The 19,797-nt window shown below is 34.2% G+C and overlaps 3 protein-coding genes across 4 annotated transcripts; 2 read left to right on the forward strand and 1 right to left on the reverse strand.

Moving 5' to 3' along the window:
- Positions 1-414: 414 nt before the first annotated feature.
- On the forward strand, positions 415-5,765 carry inaa (internexin neuronal intermediate filament protein, alpha a). The gene is made up of 3 exons (NM_001144784.1): positions 415-1,474; positions 2,825-2,949; positions 5,107-5,765. The coding sequence occupies exons 1-3, from the start codon at positions 419-421 to the stop codon at positions 5,348-5,350; spliced, it is 1,425 nt and encodes a 474-aa protein (NP_001138256.1). The 5' UTR covers positions 415-418; the 3' UTR covers positions 5,351-5,765.
- A 1,588-nt stretch (positions 5,766-7,353) lies between these two features.
- pcgf6 (polycomb group ring finger 6) lies at positions 7,354-14,413 on the reverse strand. Its single transcript, NM_001089369.1, is given in 10 exon segments — positions 7,354-8,081; positions 8,600-8,686; positions 11,311-11,409; positions 11,539-11,566; positions 12,360-12,480; positions 12,588-12,647; positions 12,758-12,813; positions 13,060-13,156; positions 13,292-13,391; positions 14,110-14,413. Coding segments are annotated over 10 exon segments (834 nt in total). The 5' UTR covers positions 14,248-14,413; the 3' UTR covers positions 7,354-8,033.
- A 706-nt stretch (positions 14,414-15,119) lies between these two features.
- Positions 15,120-19,652, forward strand: polr1c (RNA polymerase I and III subunit C). 2 transcript variants are annotated; one of them, NM_200566.1, is made up of 9 exons: positions 15,121-15,203; positions 15,649-15,720; positions 15,839-15,946; positions 16,096-16,228; positions 16,383-16,502; positions 17,376-17,528; positions 17,703-17,852; positions 19,090-19,206; positions 19,304-19,652. In NM_200566.1, the coding sequence occupies exons 1-9, from the start codon at positions 15,132-15,134 to the stop codon at positions 19,420-19,422; spliced, it is 1,044 nt and encodes a 347-aa protein (NP_956860.1). In that variant the 5' UTR covers positions 15,121-15,131; the 3' UTR covers positions 19,423-19,652. The 2 variants fall into 2 exon arrangements, with proteins under 2 accessions (XP_068081048.1, NP_956860.1); XM_068224947.1 differs by lacking the exon at positions 17,703-17,852 and having other exon boundaries at positions 15,120-15,203.
- Positions 19,653-19,797: the final 145 nt, after the last annotated feature.

Below are 19,797 nucleotides of genomic sequence, written 5' to 3' on the forward strand. Positions count from 1 at the left end.
GTCTTTAAAGTCTGAGTTGCACTGTTTCTGCTTTTTGCTTGTTTAATTCCAATGCCCAGACTGGAACAGCATAGGCATCTAAACATTTTAAGGCATAAATACTTAAAATGTTCTTAAATGAAACCTAAATGGATTTAACTGTTGAATTGCGGGTCTGTTCAGCACTGCGCAATGTCGGACAGTTCCATCGACACACACCGCAGTTTCCACAGCCAGAAAGTCTGTTCATTATGTGTACGCGATTCCCAGCTACATCACAACAACTCATTAAATACTTTATTGCACCTGAATGTTTCAGCAAATGATCTTGTCTTAACAGTCACTACCAGAGGGAATATGACAGGCTGCTAAATGGGACAGTCCGCCGGGTATATAATGGCAAGCACACCAGTTTTAGACTCCCTTAGTTGTGACGAAGATGAGTTACGGATCAGACCACTACATGTCTTCATCCTACAGAAAATTGTTCGGGGACAACCCTCGTTTTGCCGGCTCTAGAATGAGCAATGTCTCTCCCCGGAGCTCCATGTCCTCCAGCGGCTTCAGGTCTCAGTCTGTCTCCCGCAGCAGCGCCTCTCCTGCGGGCTACTATAAAAGATCGGGCCGGTCATCTTCATTCTCGCCGGTCCATTTCGACAGCGTGGATTTCTCTCAAACCTCTGTTTTGAACAACGAGTTTAAAATCGTTCGAACCAATGAAAAGGAACAGCTGCAAGGACTCAATGACCGGTTCGCGATGTTTATCGAGAAAGTGCGCAATCTGGAGCAGCACAATAAAGTGCTGGAGACCGAACTGGTGAGTCTGCGCCAGAGGCAGAACGAGCCGTCCAGACTTGCTGAACTCTATCAGCAGGAGATCCGGGACCTGCGAGCTCAGGTAGACGAGCTGAACAACGAGAAATCGCACATTCTCATTGAACGCGACAGCATCGAGGAAGACTTGCAGAAACTTCGAGGCAAGTTTGAGGAAGAGATCCGAGCGCGCGAGGAGGCAGAGCAGACGCTCAGATCCTACAAGAAAGATGTGGATGATGCCACCATGGTCCGCGTGGACCTGGAGAGAAAGGTCGAATCACTTTTAGATGAGATAAATTTTCTGAGGAAGGTGCATGACGAAGAGGTGACCGAGTTGACTAATATGATCCAGGCGGCACAGATATCTGTGGAAGTGGAGTTGTCCAAGCCTGATCTGACCTCGGCCCTCAAGGACATTCGCGGCCAGTATGAGACCCTCGCGTCTAAAAACCTGCAGTCTGCCGAGGAATGGTACAAATCAAAGTTTGCTAGTCTCAATGAACAGGCCACCAGGACCAACGAGGCCATGAGGGCCACTAGGGAGGAGGTCAACGACTACCGGCGACAGCTACAGTCCAAAACCATCGAGATTGAAACCCTGCGAGGCACAAACGAGTCACTTGAACGGCAGATCCGCGAGATGGAAGAAGCACACAATGCAGAGGTCGCAGGTTATCAGGTAGACACAAATTACAATATGAAGTAAAATACCATGCATTAAAATCCATAAAAATAATCTATCTATCTATCTATCTATCTATCTATCTATCTATCTATCTATCTATCTATCTATCTATCTATCTATCTATCTATCTATCTATCTATCTATCTATCTATCTCCACACAATAATGTATATGAAGTTTGGTATTAAAACATTTAGTATTTTGTATATTATGTATTAAAAATGACATTTTCAGTTTCCATATAATAAATCAACATAAAGATACCATATTTATTAACATTTTTTACCACATCTATCTATCTATCTATCTATCTATCTATCTATCTATCTATCTATCTATCTATCTCATCAGTTTATTCAAACAACTTTTATATTTTTAATAATACAGATGTTACTTTTTATTTCACTTTTCTTTTTAACCATTGATTAATAAAAAGAGAACATTTAATTCAGTAATAATAACCATCATCATTATTATTAGCAAAATACAAATACAAAACATGTCTATTAATCATTTAATTGTTTTACATTGGTTTTAACACAATGTTAAGATTTTATGTTAATTTATATAAATGCATTAGGGAAAGAGCATGCTTTAGATGCTGTGACTGTATAATTATAATCATAACTAATTAAAGATAATAATTAATAACCTTTTCTTACTTTATTAGTTGATTCAAATGATCTAGTCATGTGACAGAGATGAGCTAAAATATCTAAATATTTAATGTAATCATGCTATTGTAGCTCATGAAAAATGTAAGTCTGATAATTATAGCAGAACTGTAAAGATGTTAAAAATACTTAAGCATGAATTACAGCACAGGTCGTGGATGAGTCTGCTTGAACTGCCCTGTCAACAAGCCGGGAGTTCTGTCCATGGTGCTGAACTAATCGCAGAGAGGTGGCCGAGGTTAATGCCACTAAGAACGGTCTCTTCATAAAGAGGATTTTGCAAGAGAGGTTTATGCAAGGTCATGTTCACTTGGTGGCAGAAACCTGAAACATAAATTCCATATGTGTTTATTTTGATGTGACAGAAACACTTTATAGATGTGCAAGTTTAAAATGTCACCATATAAAGTATCCACACATAAATATCTATAATGATCTATGACCTTTGATCTCTTAAGAGTGAAAGAAGTGGCCGTGTAAATCAGATTAGTCTTTCGGAATTTTGCGTCGAGACGGCTGATCAAGGCCAAGAGATCAGCTTTTACAGGACAGCCTATTTAGGTGCAAAGCTAATTAATCAGTGTGTATGTGAATGTGAAAAGGGTTCTTTTTCTTTTCTCTTTTTGTAAGTCTTTTCACTAAAGCTAATGTGTTTTTTATCCATTAACCAGGAAACAATTGGGCAGTTGGACCTTGAACTTCGAAATACTAAGAGTGAAATGGCCCGTCACCTCAGAGAATATCAAGATCTCTTGAACGTCAAGATGGCATTAGACATTGAAATTGCAGCATACAGGTAAAGCACTGATTAATTAGTCATACTGTTCAAAAACAAAAGGGGTGTCAAGCATCAAAACTAGGGCTTCACAATATATCGTTTCAGCATCGATATCGCAATGTGTGCATTCGCCATACATCGCAGCATCTGCAATGTGGAGTTTGATTATTCTTGTTGATCAGCAATAAGGAATGTACAGTGTTAACATTTTACATTACCTTTGATTATTCAATAGGGACCGGACAAAATAGCGATATGCATGAGGTGGCACTTCTTTTAATGGCAGAACGAACATATAACAATGTTGCAATTCCTAAGAAAATATATGTGCTGTTATTAAAAGAAATGCACCTTGTAATTTTTTGATATATTTCCCTCTTCATTTACAAATATGATATTGTGGATGGTTTTCTTGTGATATATCGCTGATACCATGATCTATCATTATCAGGGGCAAAATATCATGATAATATCGTATCGTATTACTGTATCTGAATATCTGACGACTTATTTCACTTTTATCTTTGCTCTATCTTACCTATTCACTCCTCAACAAGATTATTACAATCTAAGTTAATGATTTTATCCTAAATAGAGCTATTCAATTCATCTGCAGAAATTGTATTCATATCACAATATAAATTGCAGCAAAATTACATATTGCGATTTTCCAAAATAGTCCAGCCTTAATCAAAACAATAAAAATGTGATGTAGCTCAAAAAATAATTACAATCCATACCAACTTTAAAAAACCAACTTGATAATAATTTATGACAAAAGAATATTGTCAAGGATACTTAGAACAAGAATCATTTAATTGCGTATTAAAATAATATTCAAGGATCACAGTGCAGCTAATAATAATATACTTTATTTTTTAAATATTTATATTTTGTCACCAACATTCAAACCACTAGAATACTACTATTTATCTGCAATATGTTTTTAAAACATGTACAAGACTTTTTGTATAATAGCAGATAATTTAGGTAACACTTTATTTTGATGGTCTATTTCAGTATTAGTAGGCTGTCGTTGGCTTAATATCTGTTTATACTGTTGCTTCAAATGACATTTAACTGACTATAAGAAACTTTGCCAGTACATGTCAACTTACACTAACCCTTACCCCAACCCCAGTCTATTCTCTAATGATAATTAGTTGCAATGTAACTTAAATTCAACAAATGGATCATCAAATAGTGACCATAATTTCATATATTTTAATAAGTATGTGTCAGAATAAGTGCATTATCTCATTTTTACAGAAAGGTATCTATTAAGCTGAATGAAGATCATTTAATTTATTGTCTGTGAAGTCTGTGAAGACCATGGTGAAAAATAGACGCTTTTCTTGCATTTAATGTGGACATAAAATAAGATGTTTTCTCTTATGTCAAAGCCAAGATAATAAATACAGCTCAATTCTACTAATGCATGAGAAATCAAATATTAGTTCACACTAAGAATAACTATAAATATTGACGTGCTAAAATAATGATATAATGTATAATAACTGGGTTTCTGCAGGTTTCATCAAGTCAAGTTTAAGACTTTTTAAAGCCCTTTAAAACCATTACAAATGACATTTTAGCCTTATGCAGGGTTAAAACTTTAAAACATTAAGGATTTTTTTAATAACCAGGTATTATCACGAGGAATCATATACATGTCTTTAGTTATCTTTCCCTCAACTGCTGTTGTAAATTGTATCTCTGCAATAAAACGTATTATTAAGATGTATTGTTGGTGATTGGATGGATGTTGGCCCGACACTTGGACAAAGCAAAAATAAGACCTGTTTAAAATGATTTAAGACATACAACAAAACATTTCAGTGGATTTAAGATTTAAAATTCAGTTTTTAAAATTTAACATATTTTCAGGCCCCACGGACACCCTAGATAATGATGAAAAAATACAGTTCTCAAAATCCAAATTAAAATAAAATAGCAGAATCCACCTACAACTTTGACAGAACAAAAAAAGGACATTGTTAGAATTATGAATGGTGAAAAGATTGAAAGCCTATCAGAATTCATTCTGCTGTAGAAGGAAAAACAACACTGCACCATGCACATATATTAAATTGATTGTTGTCCTCTGACACTAAACTACAGTTATCATACTTTTGACATCCTTTGACTAACCAGTCTTTATTGATGTCCTCATAGGAAGCTACTGGAAGGTGAAGAAACCCATTTTAGTTCTGGAGTGACTTTCTCCAGCACACCCAGCATCACTTATGGCTATCAGAGCCGCTCTGCTTTCACCTCAACCCGCAATCCTAAAAAAGAGAGAGAGGAAGAGGGACATCCCAAATCCAAGACAGCAGCCAAGCGGGAGGAAAACACAGATGAGAACGTTGGGATTAAGAAGACAGAAAAAAATGATGCTGTTGATGTTAATTCTAACTAAAACGTTAGGGTTTACAAATCTAGCGATTTTTCCCAGCAGTCTTTTGAGTGTTTGGCAGAGTAATCACTGTTTGTAGCTGAAAACTGCCGTTTGATGTTTATGGTAATGGGTAAAATCAAACGTTTAAGATATTGTTATGGTGATAACAACTTAGACCTCAAATATTGCCTGTGTTTCTTAAATGTAGTTTCAGAGAGTTTTTAGCCTCGTTGATGATGTTAGGATTATAAATGTGAGCCTCAGTATGGTGGAATGATTAAGATATAACCAGCATTAAATCTGATTATGGATAAATTCACAATATTATTGAATGTTTGTTGGTAAGCACCATGGCATATTACAAATAAGGGACCAAACCACTGATTTAACTGTAACACATATATGCCTTAAATACAATAAAGTCAGTCATTAAAATCATTGGTTTTGTTTTTAGTCATGAATTACTTGTGATATCAATGGTTTTACTTATCCCATATAATTATTATGAACAATATTACAACTTTCTATAATTTAAAATGTAATTTACTCCTGTCATTTTAAGATAGTCTAAGCATTTTGTGTAATTATCAGTGTTGAAACAGTTGCACTGCTTACAGGTTGTGTGAGAACCATGAAATTATCTTTTCAGGATTATTTGAAAAGAACATTTAAGTGAAATATAATCTTAAGCAATAGTATAAAGGTTACTGACATTTGTTAAATGTAATACATCCATGCTAATTGAAAGTAATACTTAGAGTGAAATATAAACCATACTACATTAATACACATTATATTAACAGCCAACAGACATTATTAGGACATTATTTGTTAAAGGGATAGTTCACACAAAACTGAATATTCCGCCACAATTTATTCATCAATTACTTGTTTAAAACCTGTTTGACTTCTGCTGCACACAAAATTGCAATAGAAAAAAATCTTATTAGCAATAGTGTAATACCCAAAGACTCATTATAATCAGTTTATTTTTTTAAATAAACCACTGTCTAGAGGTAGTTTTTTTAAGTGCCGTTTCTTAAAGAATGCTTCAAAAGTGTTGCCATATTCACTTGTTACAAGCAATGCTTATTAATTGCATAGACAATTCAGTTTAGAGTTAATAAAATAGGCAAGCGAATTTAATTTTGCAATATTTAGCTTTCTGCTTGTATGTTGTTTATTTTTCTAATACAAAGCATTGCTGGTTTGTTCTTATTTGCTGTTTCCCACCCACTAATCCATAAACCCAGTATCAGATAAACCAAACCTTGCTGTCGTTAGTTTTGAAATTGTTTGCAATGGCAAACCAATGCTGTAATTTACTGAACGTTGATGTGCTGAAGTATTCAGACAGGTGAAATTATGCAGGGTGTTTTAGGCAGTTACCTTGGAAACAATTTCAACAGTCCCCATGGGTTAGTGAGGAGCATCTATTCACCCTGAGCCTCTGACTCTCCAGAGTAATTCACGATAATGGCTTTGGCTTTTAACAAGAAATCTCCTACTGGAGACTGGGAATTATTGAGAAATGATTGGAACTATTTTCTGATTAAATACTACAACAGACTATTGATTTGATTACAAAATCAGTGTATAACAGTTGCTGATAGAACATTTCATTTGTTAATTTATTTTCCTTCGGCTTAGTCCCTTTATTCATCAGTGGTCACCACAGCAGAATGAACCACCAACTTATCCAACATGTTTTAAACAGCTGATGCCCTTCCGGCTGCAACCCAGTACTGGGAAACATTCATACACCTTGGCAAATTTAGTTTATTCAATTCCCCTTTAGCGAATGTCTTTAGACTCTGGGGAGAAACTGAAGCACCTGGAGAAAATCCACACGAACACAGGGAGAACATGCAATCTCCACAAAGAAATGTCAACAGACATAGCCAGGACTCGAATCAGCGACCTTCTTGCTGTAAGCAACAGTGCTAACCACTGAGCCACTGTGTAGCCACAAGAACATTACACAAAACAAAATATGACTGGAAAAATGGAAAATGACTGGAATATTTGCATTGTATTGTTATGCAATGTGATCTGATTGGCCATGCACAGATTTACATTTATTTGTAAAGATGTTTAAAAAAAACATTTCAAAATACTTTTTTTCCCACTGAAGGCCCTGAAAACAACACAATATGGCAAGTATAAAGTAGTACAAACATTTTCATCTTAAATGAACAAAGAAAAATAGACAGAAACAATTAAACCTCCCTAGAAGAGTCAAGGAGAGAAAGGCAATGAAACTAGAGAACACCTTTGTTCTTGCGCAGAATAAAATCATATAGGAATATAAAAATTCAAATAATGTACAGATATTTCAGTGAAATTTTTTTTTTAACCGAACCATTTGTCTGCGGATCTAAAGGCACAATGCATTTTACCCTTAACTGATATGCAAAAACAACATTCTTTGAGATAAGGCATGAAATAATGAATGTTGTTCATGCGCAAACATTTAAAATAGCATCTACAGAAACTTCACAGCTTTGGAAAGTGTTAAAAACAGTATTTGCTTGAAATAATTCATCAGTGCTGATGTTTCTTAATGCATTTGTTGAAAAAAGGCAACCAGGAAGACAAAAATTCAATGCATAGGTTCACTGTGGTATGATAAATGTCACTTTAGCCCTCAAAATAGCACTGCGGACTGTATTTATCACCGTAGTTTGTCTTTTGTAATCTCTCTTTACTGAGTAGGCAGAACGAGTCCAAAATGCAGAACCAGCATGCCATCCTAAATGGGAGAATAAGAAATGTGTATTAAACATAAAAACAACTATAAATGTTAGTTTTTTTTTTTTTAAATACGGCAATATATAAAACACATTAGTCTGGTTAATGTGCAAGTGACTATTCATTAATTTTAACATTTTACCAAAGATTACAAATTTTGAACATTAAAAAAAAAAAATAAATAAATGGCACAAATGTTTATAACAACAAAAATGTGCCTTGATCAGCAAATAAATATACTAGAATAATTTCTAAAGGTTCACTTGAGGCTGCAGGTAAGGCTCTAATGTAATTCTGCGTAAAGTGGTGACACAAATTGTGCAAGGTACCCGAGTTCACACTTATTAACAGCTTACATCTGACAGTGACACTGTCTCTATAAAAACACCTCAGCGACACTGCTAATGAATAAGCACAAAGACACATGGAGGCTTCTTGAAAGGCATTTATAATGACAAAAACATTGCAATGCAAAAGTGTATGATGTATAATAACGGGTATATTACATCAGACACTTACCTGCAATGCCTTTTTACCCATGGTGTTATAAATTTCTCTCAAAGACTGGTATTGTTCGAGAATATGCTCTCCACACACAACATCAACCTGAAAAACAAAACAGATGTTCATGTGAATTATTCAAGTATGGTTTATTTTTTCAAAATCGGTTTTCATTTGTCATTTTAAGTCTGATCACTTTGCAACAGTCATAGCAAACATTTCTTTGTTAAATAGCATAATTTAAAGCACATTCCCTACTATCATGACTAGCACAATTCTATATTTTAAAATGGATTCAAAGTAAATATACTGCATAATTTGAAGCATGGTTCTGACTAAGATAATGCTGTATGGATTAAAAACATCATGAAAAAAATATAAACTAATATAAGCAATAATAAATATTTAATGCTTCTTTTTGCAAACACTACTAATAAAAGTTTGTGCTTAAATCCCAGTACATTGTTTTAGAGGACCGCTTTTTCACAGTGACCCTAAAATGTCAGACGGAAATGCACTCCTAATGCACATACAATACATCCCCCCGGTCTATTCCCAAAATGTGCATATTTTTAGAGTCTAGTATGTAGAGCAGGGCACAGCCGGCTTTCCTGGAGCTCCAAGAGCAAAAGAACGCCAACCATAGTGTCTTGTCTTTCACCTCTATTCCTGCAGACTTCCCTGGCACTATGAGGTGTTCCTCGCCGGGCCAAATCAGTATTAGCTAATCAACACTGAGTGCCTGGACGCCAGGAAAAAACCTTAAGCCAGTAATCCACATATGACTGTTAGCCTCATAACATGCAAGCAGCTTTCACTAACAACTGCTGCATGTGTCCACTTACAGGAGTACTGCAATTAACATAGATTGCTTTTGCTACCAATAAATAAAACAAAAAACACTTGTCAAAACACAAAAATTGGAAGCTTGTATATTGTGATGTTACATATTGTGATGTTAGTACCACAGCAAAGAAGTTGTTTATAAAGAATTTGATATGATCTTACATATTCAATTTTACAACTTCTGTTTAACACATTAAGTTCATTTGAAAAAAAATTGCCTCAAAAATCTGAGACTGCTAGGGAGAACATACAAACTCCACACAGAAATGCCAACTGACCCACCCGGGACTTGAACCGGGGACCTTCTTGCTGTAAGGTGACAGTGCTATCCACTAAGCCACCATGTCACCTCATTTGGATTTTAAGAGTGATAAACTTTAATTGAAGAGATGACAAATGCCTCACTGCTCTTGACTGCATAACAATAAGGATAAATCAGCATTTGTGAAAAACCAAAACTTTTTCTTCCCTAATTCTTTTGCATTCATGTTCAATGTTATTTAGTGCTGCTAAATTGTATTTTAGTTCATATTATATTGTTGGCCGTTTACTTAATGTTTAACATTTACATTAGTTAGACCTAGGGCTGCACGATTCTGGCTAAAATGAGAATCAAGATTTTTATTTACATAAAAGAAAGATCACAATTTTCTCACGATTCTGTAAATGTAAAAATAAAGGTTAACATGAGTAGGCTATTATTATTATTATTATTTATCAAACATATGGTAAAACAACAATAACATTAGGCAGGTTCACATCATTCTCAAGTCCTTACTGTGGTAAAAACAGCTCACTGTCAGCTCATGTGTAATTTTGCGGCCGCAAATATGTCAATACATGAAGACAGAAATGACATTTTTTGGGTAAAATATTACTTATTACGGTAGGTGACTCTTTTAACGCTATTTGGAGGTGTCTATTTTGCTGACCAAGGTATTTAAAACAACACTTGTGCAACCACCTTCATGCTTCTCTGATAATCTTGAAAATATAATTGGCTGAATCATAGACATGCTGAATTAAGATCATGTGGATGGTCGAATCGAAATCGTGATTTTTTCGATTAATTGTGCAGCCCTAGTTAGGCCGTATATATAATAAATTCAAAGATTATTTTTGCACTTATCCAATCCAATCTAAGATTCAAAAAATAATGATACAAACTTGAGTCTCGCCAGTTAAAAATACAGCTCACAAACTGCAGATGGCCATGACACTCTGAGAAGCTACAACTAAATAATGTCAATGTTAAAAAAAAGAGACAGCACTAGATTTTCTTTTCAAACACGATCACTGTTAATCACAGCTGCAGACACTCATTTCTATGCTTGACTGAGCTGTGCTTTTTTTCATGGTCTCAAATCCTTAACCAGACTTGGGATTAGAGGGAAACTAATTAAATGGCAATGTGTCAGGATTTTGAAGTGTGACAGAGAGTCACTGAAGTGATGAGAGGGAAAAGGAACATCCTAATAACGTCATTTCTTTAATCACACATTCACAAAATTACCCTATAGTGGAAACCCTAAAGACGACAAATGATTTAGTCAGATAAGGAGTCAGAAGAGAATGTTTTGCATCAAATGACTCAGCATATCTTTGCTGCCTGATTCATATATCCAGCACTGTCAGTATGAATTATTGAGTGACTGAAACAGCCAGGGGGGTTTCACCATAAATATCTTTATAAACCACTGACTTTGCTGACCGTCTGAGGCAGGATTTATGTGTCTGGTTTAATGAAAGCAAGTTTTTTATGACTGAAACCTTAACCATAATGATACAGAAAAGAGATTGACAATTAAAAATAAACGCTGAGTTCGAAATCATTGGGTCAGATTAGAGTTCAAGAGAAAAAAAACACACATTATTCCTATTACCTTGCAATTTTGACTCAGCTCCATCTTCCTTCTGATAAAAAGCTCCACGTGACGGACAGTAGCTTCCCCAGACACACGCACATACTTCCTCTCAAGTGGCTTGAGGGTGAAAATATAATCAGGGTATTAAAAGATGGGAATTCAGTAAGGCCTACACAACAATTTCAGCTCAACTCTACATAATTATTCAGTTGTTCATAAACACAAATACAGCAACATGAATATTACCTTATAGTTCTCTACACCCTTCTCAGCTCTGTAAATCAAACATATGTACAAAATTAAAAAAAGATGTTAGATGAGAATAAAAATTAACAAAGAGAAAATGGCCAGTGGTTCTCAAACTGGGAGATTATCATAAAAATAAAAAAATATGATTACTGAAATGCTAATTTATACATAAAACAAGGAACAATCATTTCCCAATAAAAAGCTTGTTTTAAAAAAAGGATTATAATTTGTTGTGATCACAAAACTAATCACTCAAGCATTTTTAAACTCATATTTTTACATAAAAAAACACAAAGTGTATTTATAATTACAGCTGAAGTACCAATGGAAAATCTTAGCTGAACATTGTGTTGGACAGTGAGGTGGCTAAGAGTCACACAGTTTGAGAATCACAGCTTTGAGTCTTTTGGTTTTTGACAATTTAGCTCCATCTAGTGAACATAACACGTAAAGCATTCAGAAAGATTTAATTCAGCATGAAATAAAAACGATTGTGCTTGATTTATCTAATGAATAGTTAATAATCAGTGATATTAACTTAAAAAAAAAAAACTAAAAACATGAATTTAATCAAAACGCAATTCCTTGCATCACCTCAACAGTCTAAAAATAACTGGAATTTAATTATATTAGGGTTAAAGAAAAAAATGTTATTTTTCAAGCATTAGACATTATATATGCATATATAGTATACACATTTTAAATGCCTTGTATATGCTTTTTTTATGTATATATAATATCAATATTGTACGTTTAATTTGATGCAGAATCCAAAATTTCTTTGACGCATGTGCTTAACTACAGTCAACATAACTAACCCCACAAACTCCAACATCAGAGACACATCCAGCTCTGAGGGAATAGTAAAAACAGACTGAGGCACCAGGTCTTTCTTCTGTCTCTGAGGCAGTTTCACTGGGTATGCAGCCGGTGATGCCACTGGGGAAAATTAAGAGAAAAATCATTGCATCATAAGCAAATTCAATTCTAGAAACATTTCTATTATACATATATTTAAAAAATAAAGTCAGATTGCATGAACAAACCTGGTTTAGGAACTTCAAGCCCTCTCAGTCTATAAAATGCACATATTCGTGACCTTTCATCTGCGAGAGAAAAAACAACCAACATCATTTCTGTCAAATGTTTTTCTACATATTACCTCACATGACAAACTGAGACAAAAAATGTAACGTAAAATGTTAAAAACACGAACCTTCTTCCAAATATGGAACCATCTTGAAAACAATGTCTTGTAATTGTCTGTCAGGTCTAGAAAAAAAAGGATGAAATTTGACTCCCATGTTAAAACATGACCAGTAATTAAACACTAAAGCACACAAGAATCCCGAAGGACCAGGCTATTACTGCCAGCTAGCAGTAATTAGACACAAGGGACATTACAGCCAGACAAAATCTCAAGTGATGAACTAAAACTAGTAAACAACTACAAAAATTCAGTCTGCAAGGTTAAACAAGAAAATGATAAAACAAAATGACAAACCAATTTAAAGTTACCTGATACAGTAGAGTGGTTGTGTCTGATGTACAACAATAGAGCAGTTCGGACACCTGTTGCTGTAGAAAAAGTGCTTGACAATGCAGCTCTTACAAACTGAGAAGAGGAATAGTTCAAATCACAGGTTACACAAATAGAAAAAAATAAAATATATATATATATATATATATATATATATATATATATATATATATATATATATATATATACAATGTGAGATTGTAGACTTACAAGTGTGAAGACACTCTGTAATGGTGGTGGCATCAATGAAAAATCCATTGCAAAGGGCACAGCGAATATATGGATAGAAATCCCTAAGTGGCAGGGAGGGCTTAAAACAACATATAAAACAAGTTAGAAAAAAATGAGAACACACACACACACACACACACACCATAGTGAAGTGGATCAAAAAAGGTTCTTCCTAAGACAAAAAAGTTTAATACGCATAGGATTTAAGGCATCTTTGAACTATATGTATACAGTTGAGGGCAAAATTATTAGCCCTCCTGTGAAATTTTATTTTTTTTCCAGATATTTCTCATATATATATACTCAATACAATAACTTGCCCAATTAACCTAATGAGAAAAGTCTTTAAATTGGACTTTAACCTAAACTCTGGTGTCTTGCAATATACCTACTAAAATATTATGTACATTAAATATTTTTAATTATATGTATGTACATTATGTGGGAAAAATGTTAAAAGAATTTAAATTTACCAGGAGGCAAATAATTCTGACTACAACTGTATACATACACCCACATATACACAATGTAAAATTTATATTTCGCATGAGAATTATAGTTTATACGTTATTCTCCAAAGCTTTGCAAAACAATAACTTAGTATTAAGTCGAAGTACAAATACACACGAAACGTTATACGAGTACAAATATTTGCATACGTTACGTATTGTTATGACACGGTTTTTGTAAATGAAAAGACCATTAACCTTATGTTTTTTAATAAGCTTTTTTACGATAAGTAACAGCTTTCAAAAACATTTTTGAAGTAAAACCTCCACTCATTCGCTGATTTATACCTCGTCGTCAGCTTGTTGTTTGGGAGCCCCGTGAGTGTCGCGGGTCTCGTCCTCTCCGCTGAGGTAAGCGCCAGACCGAACAGACCAACGCGTGGATCCCTCCCGCTCCTCAACCGCTCTGTCCACAGTTTCGTCCATAGAGAACGGAAAGTGAACCCTAAAACAACTGCTGGAGAACAACTACAGATGCCGTCCCGGTCTGTCTGAAGCGGCTGGGCGACTTCATTCAACACGTATTGCGAAAAGTTATTCCAGGGATAAGTTTTGAAATAAACACTTCAATCCACTTGTGCACCTTCACGGTGTGCGCGCAATACTCAGATGATGACGCAGTATAATGAGGATAAAATAAAAGTCCCCAAAAGAAAAGAACACTTGGGAAAACAAAAATGTTTTTTTAGATACCAAATTACTTTAAATATATATACTTCACTCTATGGATCACTAATCTAATCATAAATGTTTTGCGAAATTCAGGAGATCCGCGACTTTAACCATTTTTCCTTTAATTTCATGATTATTGGTTTATTATTTTTTGTATATTTTTATTTCATTGTTTTTATGTACAAACTTGCTCATTTAATAGGTTTTACCTAAATCTGCATTTGTATGAACTGTATCAACACACAATATTATAACAAGTAATAATAATGCTTTTATCCGCAGAAAAAAAAACAGCAAAAAAAAAAAATCCCACAATCTCCACTTTATTTATTTAATTCGCATAATATGTAGATACCTTCTGCGGATTGAATATCTTTATATTGAATGTTTTAAACAACGCCCCCAAGTAAAACCTTAAATCTATGGATTTTACCTTAAAAGTAAAACCTTAACATCTATATATTTTATAGTGGCCTATATTATAATTGTTTGTATGTACACTTGCAGAGTATACATATATGTTTATCTTTTTAAATATAGCATTTATAACACTGACATTACTGAAGTTTCATTTTGATTTTCTTTTTGTATGCATGTTTTGTACCCTCTATCGGCGAAAGAGAAGCATGACAGCAAAGATGGCGGCGCCTATGAGCAACGTGGATGAAATTCGTGATAGAGTAATATTGGGCGAATTCGGTGTGAAAAATGTAAGTTGTACCCACTTGCGGGATATTTACACAGTTTCTACGTCGTGTTTATGTCGATAAAGTCTGTTTCACAAATGAAATTGTTCCCTTAATATGTATTAGATGCACATGTCATAAAGGTTTTTTCGTACTGTCTCTTACAAAAACAAATCATGTTTTTTATTGTAATAAGTATAGTAACTATTGCTTTTGTCGCATAAAGCGTTTATAAAGTATTTACAATTAGTTTTGATGGCATTTCCATGGTTTAACAAGGTTAGTATGGCGAAAGAATTGTAAATAATTGGTTGCCATACTTTAAAAACTAAATTTAAAATTTGTTGTAAAAGCATGGTTCATTTATGTAAAGGGTAAATGTTTTTATGTGTTCTCATGTATTGGGTATTAAAGTGTATTCTGATAAGCTACACATGTACCTAATATTAACTGTATCTAATATTTACAGGTCCATACTACAGATTATCCAGGAAATTACCCCGGTTATGATGACACTTGGGACTTTGAAAAATTCAAAAAGGTGTGTGAAAAGTCTACGCTGTGTCTTAATTCTAGCTAATTTTAATGTTTAATTATTTTTTTTATGTTTTTAAATGTTCTAAACATGATGTGATGTCATGTCTTTTGAACTCTTTCAGAATTTCAGGATTGAAATAATTAGTTCAGATGAAAACACACTGGAGTTTGATATGATTGGCATAGATGCTGCCATCGCCAATGCTTTTCGCCGTATATTACTGGCTGAGGTTTGTTGTTGAGGATATGTTCTTACCATGTCTGCTTTATTTATTACCATCAAGATGAGCTGCTGTTGTGCAATACATGACATTCATCATGCTCTTCCTAATTAATTTTTAACTCTAGTGTTTATTTTCCCTCTTTTTTGGCAACTTAGGTTCCAACAATGGCCATTGAAAAAGTCTTTATTTACAATAACACATCAATCATTCAGGATGAGATTTTAGCACACAGGCTTGGTCTTGTTCCCATTAAAGCAGACCCTCGTCTTTTCGAGTACAGGAATTCAGGTAAGTTCTGGAAGCATGTTTTGATGTTTGCTTTAACATTTAAGAAGGTTTTATAATGATGACACACATGCCAGCACTGTCAATATAATATAAAAATATAAAAATATGATAATATAATACTTTAAAAGAGATTTGTATGTGTTGTGTTTTTCAGAGGATCAGGAAGGCACAGAAATTGACACAATTCAACTACAGTTGAAGGTTAAATGCACCAGGAATCCCAGAGCCCCTAAAGACTCCTCAGATCCAAAGGAGTTATATCTCAATCACATGAGTAAAAAAAAAAGTTTACTTTTTTTTAAATTAAGCCTTTTTTAGATTGACAAAATCTGAGATTTAAATTTTATCCTTGAGATTTATGCTTTTGTTTTAATTTGTTTTTCCATAACCAATTATCCACTTTCTCTCTGGTGCTTGGGGGAATTATTTTACTGCTATGTCTTATAAAACTAGGTCTGGACAATAATTCAATATCAATATATCGCGAAAGATTATTTTTCAATAACGTTGATATGATTTTTAAACCCACTTCCGGTATTTCGATCATACTTAAAATCTTATACATTGTATCCTTTGTCACTGACGTTCATTGCTCAGCCGTCAAAAAATTATATTTGATAGAATAAGATTGTTATTAAAAACACTATTTAAAAAAACTCCCGTTTTCCTGCATATAGTTTGTAACGCTGCCCAATTTGACCAAACGTTTATCTATTTATGACTATAAGGCAATCATTATTTATATATTTTTTCAAGAATTGCTAAATAAAACTAATAAACAGTACAACATTAGTTGCAATATTGCAAAATAAATTATTAATATTGTACTAAACCTTTTATTTTTCTGCACAACTGTAAAATTTGAATTGTAAATATGTAAAAATAAAAAGTAAAATCTTTTATTCTGTCCTAAACCATTTATTTATTTGAATTTGAATGCATAAAATGCTAAAATCTGAAACATGCAGAACATATTTATGCATTTAATTCACAGCCTTTGTGATCAGAAAAATTCTGTAATCTCTTTATTAAGATTAACCACGCAACACAACAGAAGCCAAGCAGAATAGCCAATAAAGATGCCATTTAAATAGATATGATCTGCAATGTTTACAGTATATCACTGAATTCTCGAGTTTGGTTTCAGTCTACTCAGGTGACATAAAATGGCTCCCAATTGGAAACCAGGCCGATGTGTTTGCAGATGCCAAGATCGGCCCTGTGCATGGGGACATTCTTCTGGCACAAGTCCGACCAGGGCAGGAACTTGATATAGTCATGCACTGTGTCAAAGGAATAGGTAAGTAATAAAAGAGGCTACTGACCAAGCAGACATTTGATTTCCAGAGAGGCATATTTCATCTATATTTCTTTAATAAAGGCTGGCTACTATATAACTTCAACATGTAGTCCAAAGTTTCCTGTTTATTTTGGAATTGTGAGATTAACTGCAGAGCCTCTTTTCCCCTCACAGGTAAGGATCATGCCAAGTTTTCTCCTGTGGCCACAGCAAGCTACAGGCTCCTTCCTGAAATCACATTATTGCAGACCATTGAGGGAGAACAAGCAGAGAGGTTAAAGCGCTGCTTCTCACCTGGAGTTATTGAGCTTGAGAATGTGAACGGTAGGGATAAGACCAAAGTATAGTTATTTTTCTTATTTATGGGCAGTTTGAGATTTACCACAAAAATATATTCAAGCGACTTTCCAAAAAAGACATCTTGAAAAAAATTCTGACATTGCAATATTTTGTTTTGCAGTTTTGTTTTCTCACAAATCTCATGTGTTTTGATCTGTTGTGCTGGTCAATTATAGTCCTCAACTCAACTCAACATTGCACATCCTGCGATATGACTATTGCACGTGCACATTGAAATATCCATGTTGAAGTGATATACTGTGCAGCCATAATTCAAGCATTGAAAGCATAAATACACCTGAATATGTTAAAAATATAGTTAAGTCATATCAAAGAACCAACAGTGCTGTTTTCTCAGTTTCAATGGGAGTTTCTAAAATAATATCTCAGAATCGTATTTTTTTTTGCGGATCAGCGATATAACACTCAGAAATATACCATATATCACAGACCAGGAAAAAGGAATTAAAAAAAAATTATTCAAAAATAAAAATTTGTTAAGATTATTGCACACCAAAGTTTCGACCATAACTTAAAAAAATAAATTCAACCTCATGTTATGTGAACTGTATTGACACACTGCCTCTGAAACTTTCGTCCTTCATTAAAAAAATCTTACCGGGTTAATTCATATAAAAAAATGTTAAAAAAAATCGAACCAGATTTTATTTATATATTTATTTTTTTCGATTTTCGCATCTGAATAAGTGCTTTGAGAAGTGTATTGACAGTTCAGAGCCACCGTACAGGTGAACAGCAAAATACAGAATACCATAATTTGAGCTACAGATAACTTTGACAAACACAATGTATAAATAAAGAACCTGTCACTAGATTCAGTAATGAGCTGAACACTCCTTCCTCTCTATGCAGTATTGGATGAACACAATATGTAGTCTCTATCTTTTTTTACTTTGGAGAAGAGAGGAGAACAAAGTATCATTGCTTGAACTGACTCTAAAATGTTTTGCATTTTTTTGGAGTGGATTAATTTATATGCATCGGACTCGGTGTGCAAGGTTTATTTACGTGACAAATTTTGCACATATGAATACGAAAAAAAGTGAGCCAATGATTTCATGATGCATTGATGAAGACAGCCACATGTTTGGTTTCTAAAGTAATCAGCCATTTTGAACAGCTTCCTTCCCCACATAATCATGATATTTGTTACTTTTAGTTGTTGTATTATAAGTTATGACACGGTAATTGTCAATTTCAGGAAGGAAGGTGGCAAAGGTTGTCAATAGCCGTTTGGACACATGCAGCAGAGAAGTTCTCCGCCATGATGACTTGAAGAGCTTGGTGAAACTGGGAAGAGTGCGGGATCATTTTATATGTACGTTTGCAACCAAAAGCATTGCATTAGCTATAGTGTTTATTTGGTGTTGACTTACCAATGGTATAATCGCATGTTGCCTCTGTTTTCTCTTCAGTTTCAGTTGAGTCCACAGGGATCCTCCCTCCCGATGTCCTGGTTACTGAGGCCATTAATGTCCTCATGTCTAAGTGCCAGAAGTTTCTTACAGAGCTTGAAGCAACAGAAATGGACTAGATGGAAGAAAATAAGGGCAGTCAGACTCATCCCACAGTTCTGAATGAAATTATGTGATTGGTTTACTGTCGCTGTACAGAGGTTGTAAAGCTGTAGCTAACAAATTCCATTTACAAGTGTTTATTCATACAAATTCTACGACTAATCAATTCTGTAATTCATATATTTGACACATTTTTCTGACATATTTATGTTTCTTCTCCATGTAAATTAAACTTTTTTTGACAAAATTATTTGTCTTTGATTTCTGTTTTTTTTTTACCATTGTAGTCAGAATTTAAACAGATCTGTCCAGTCTTGTGAGTCTTTACTGTCTCGTGTGTTGAATTAATGTGCCTGTAAAGTGTAGATTTAAATTTTGTACATTGTTTTTTC

Source organism: Danio rerio, chromosome 13 (genome assembly GCF_049306965.1).
Source record: "Danio rerio strain Tuebingen ecotype United States chromosome 13, GRCz12tu, whole genome shotgun sequence".
Lineage (NCBI taxonomy): Eukaryota > Metazoa > Chordata > Actinopteri > Cypriniformes > Danionidae > Danio > Danio rerio.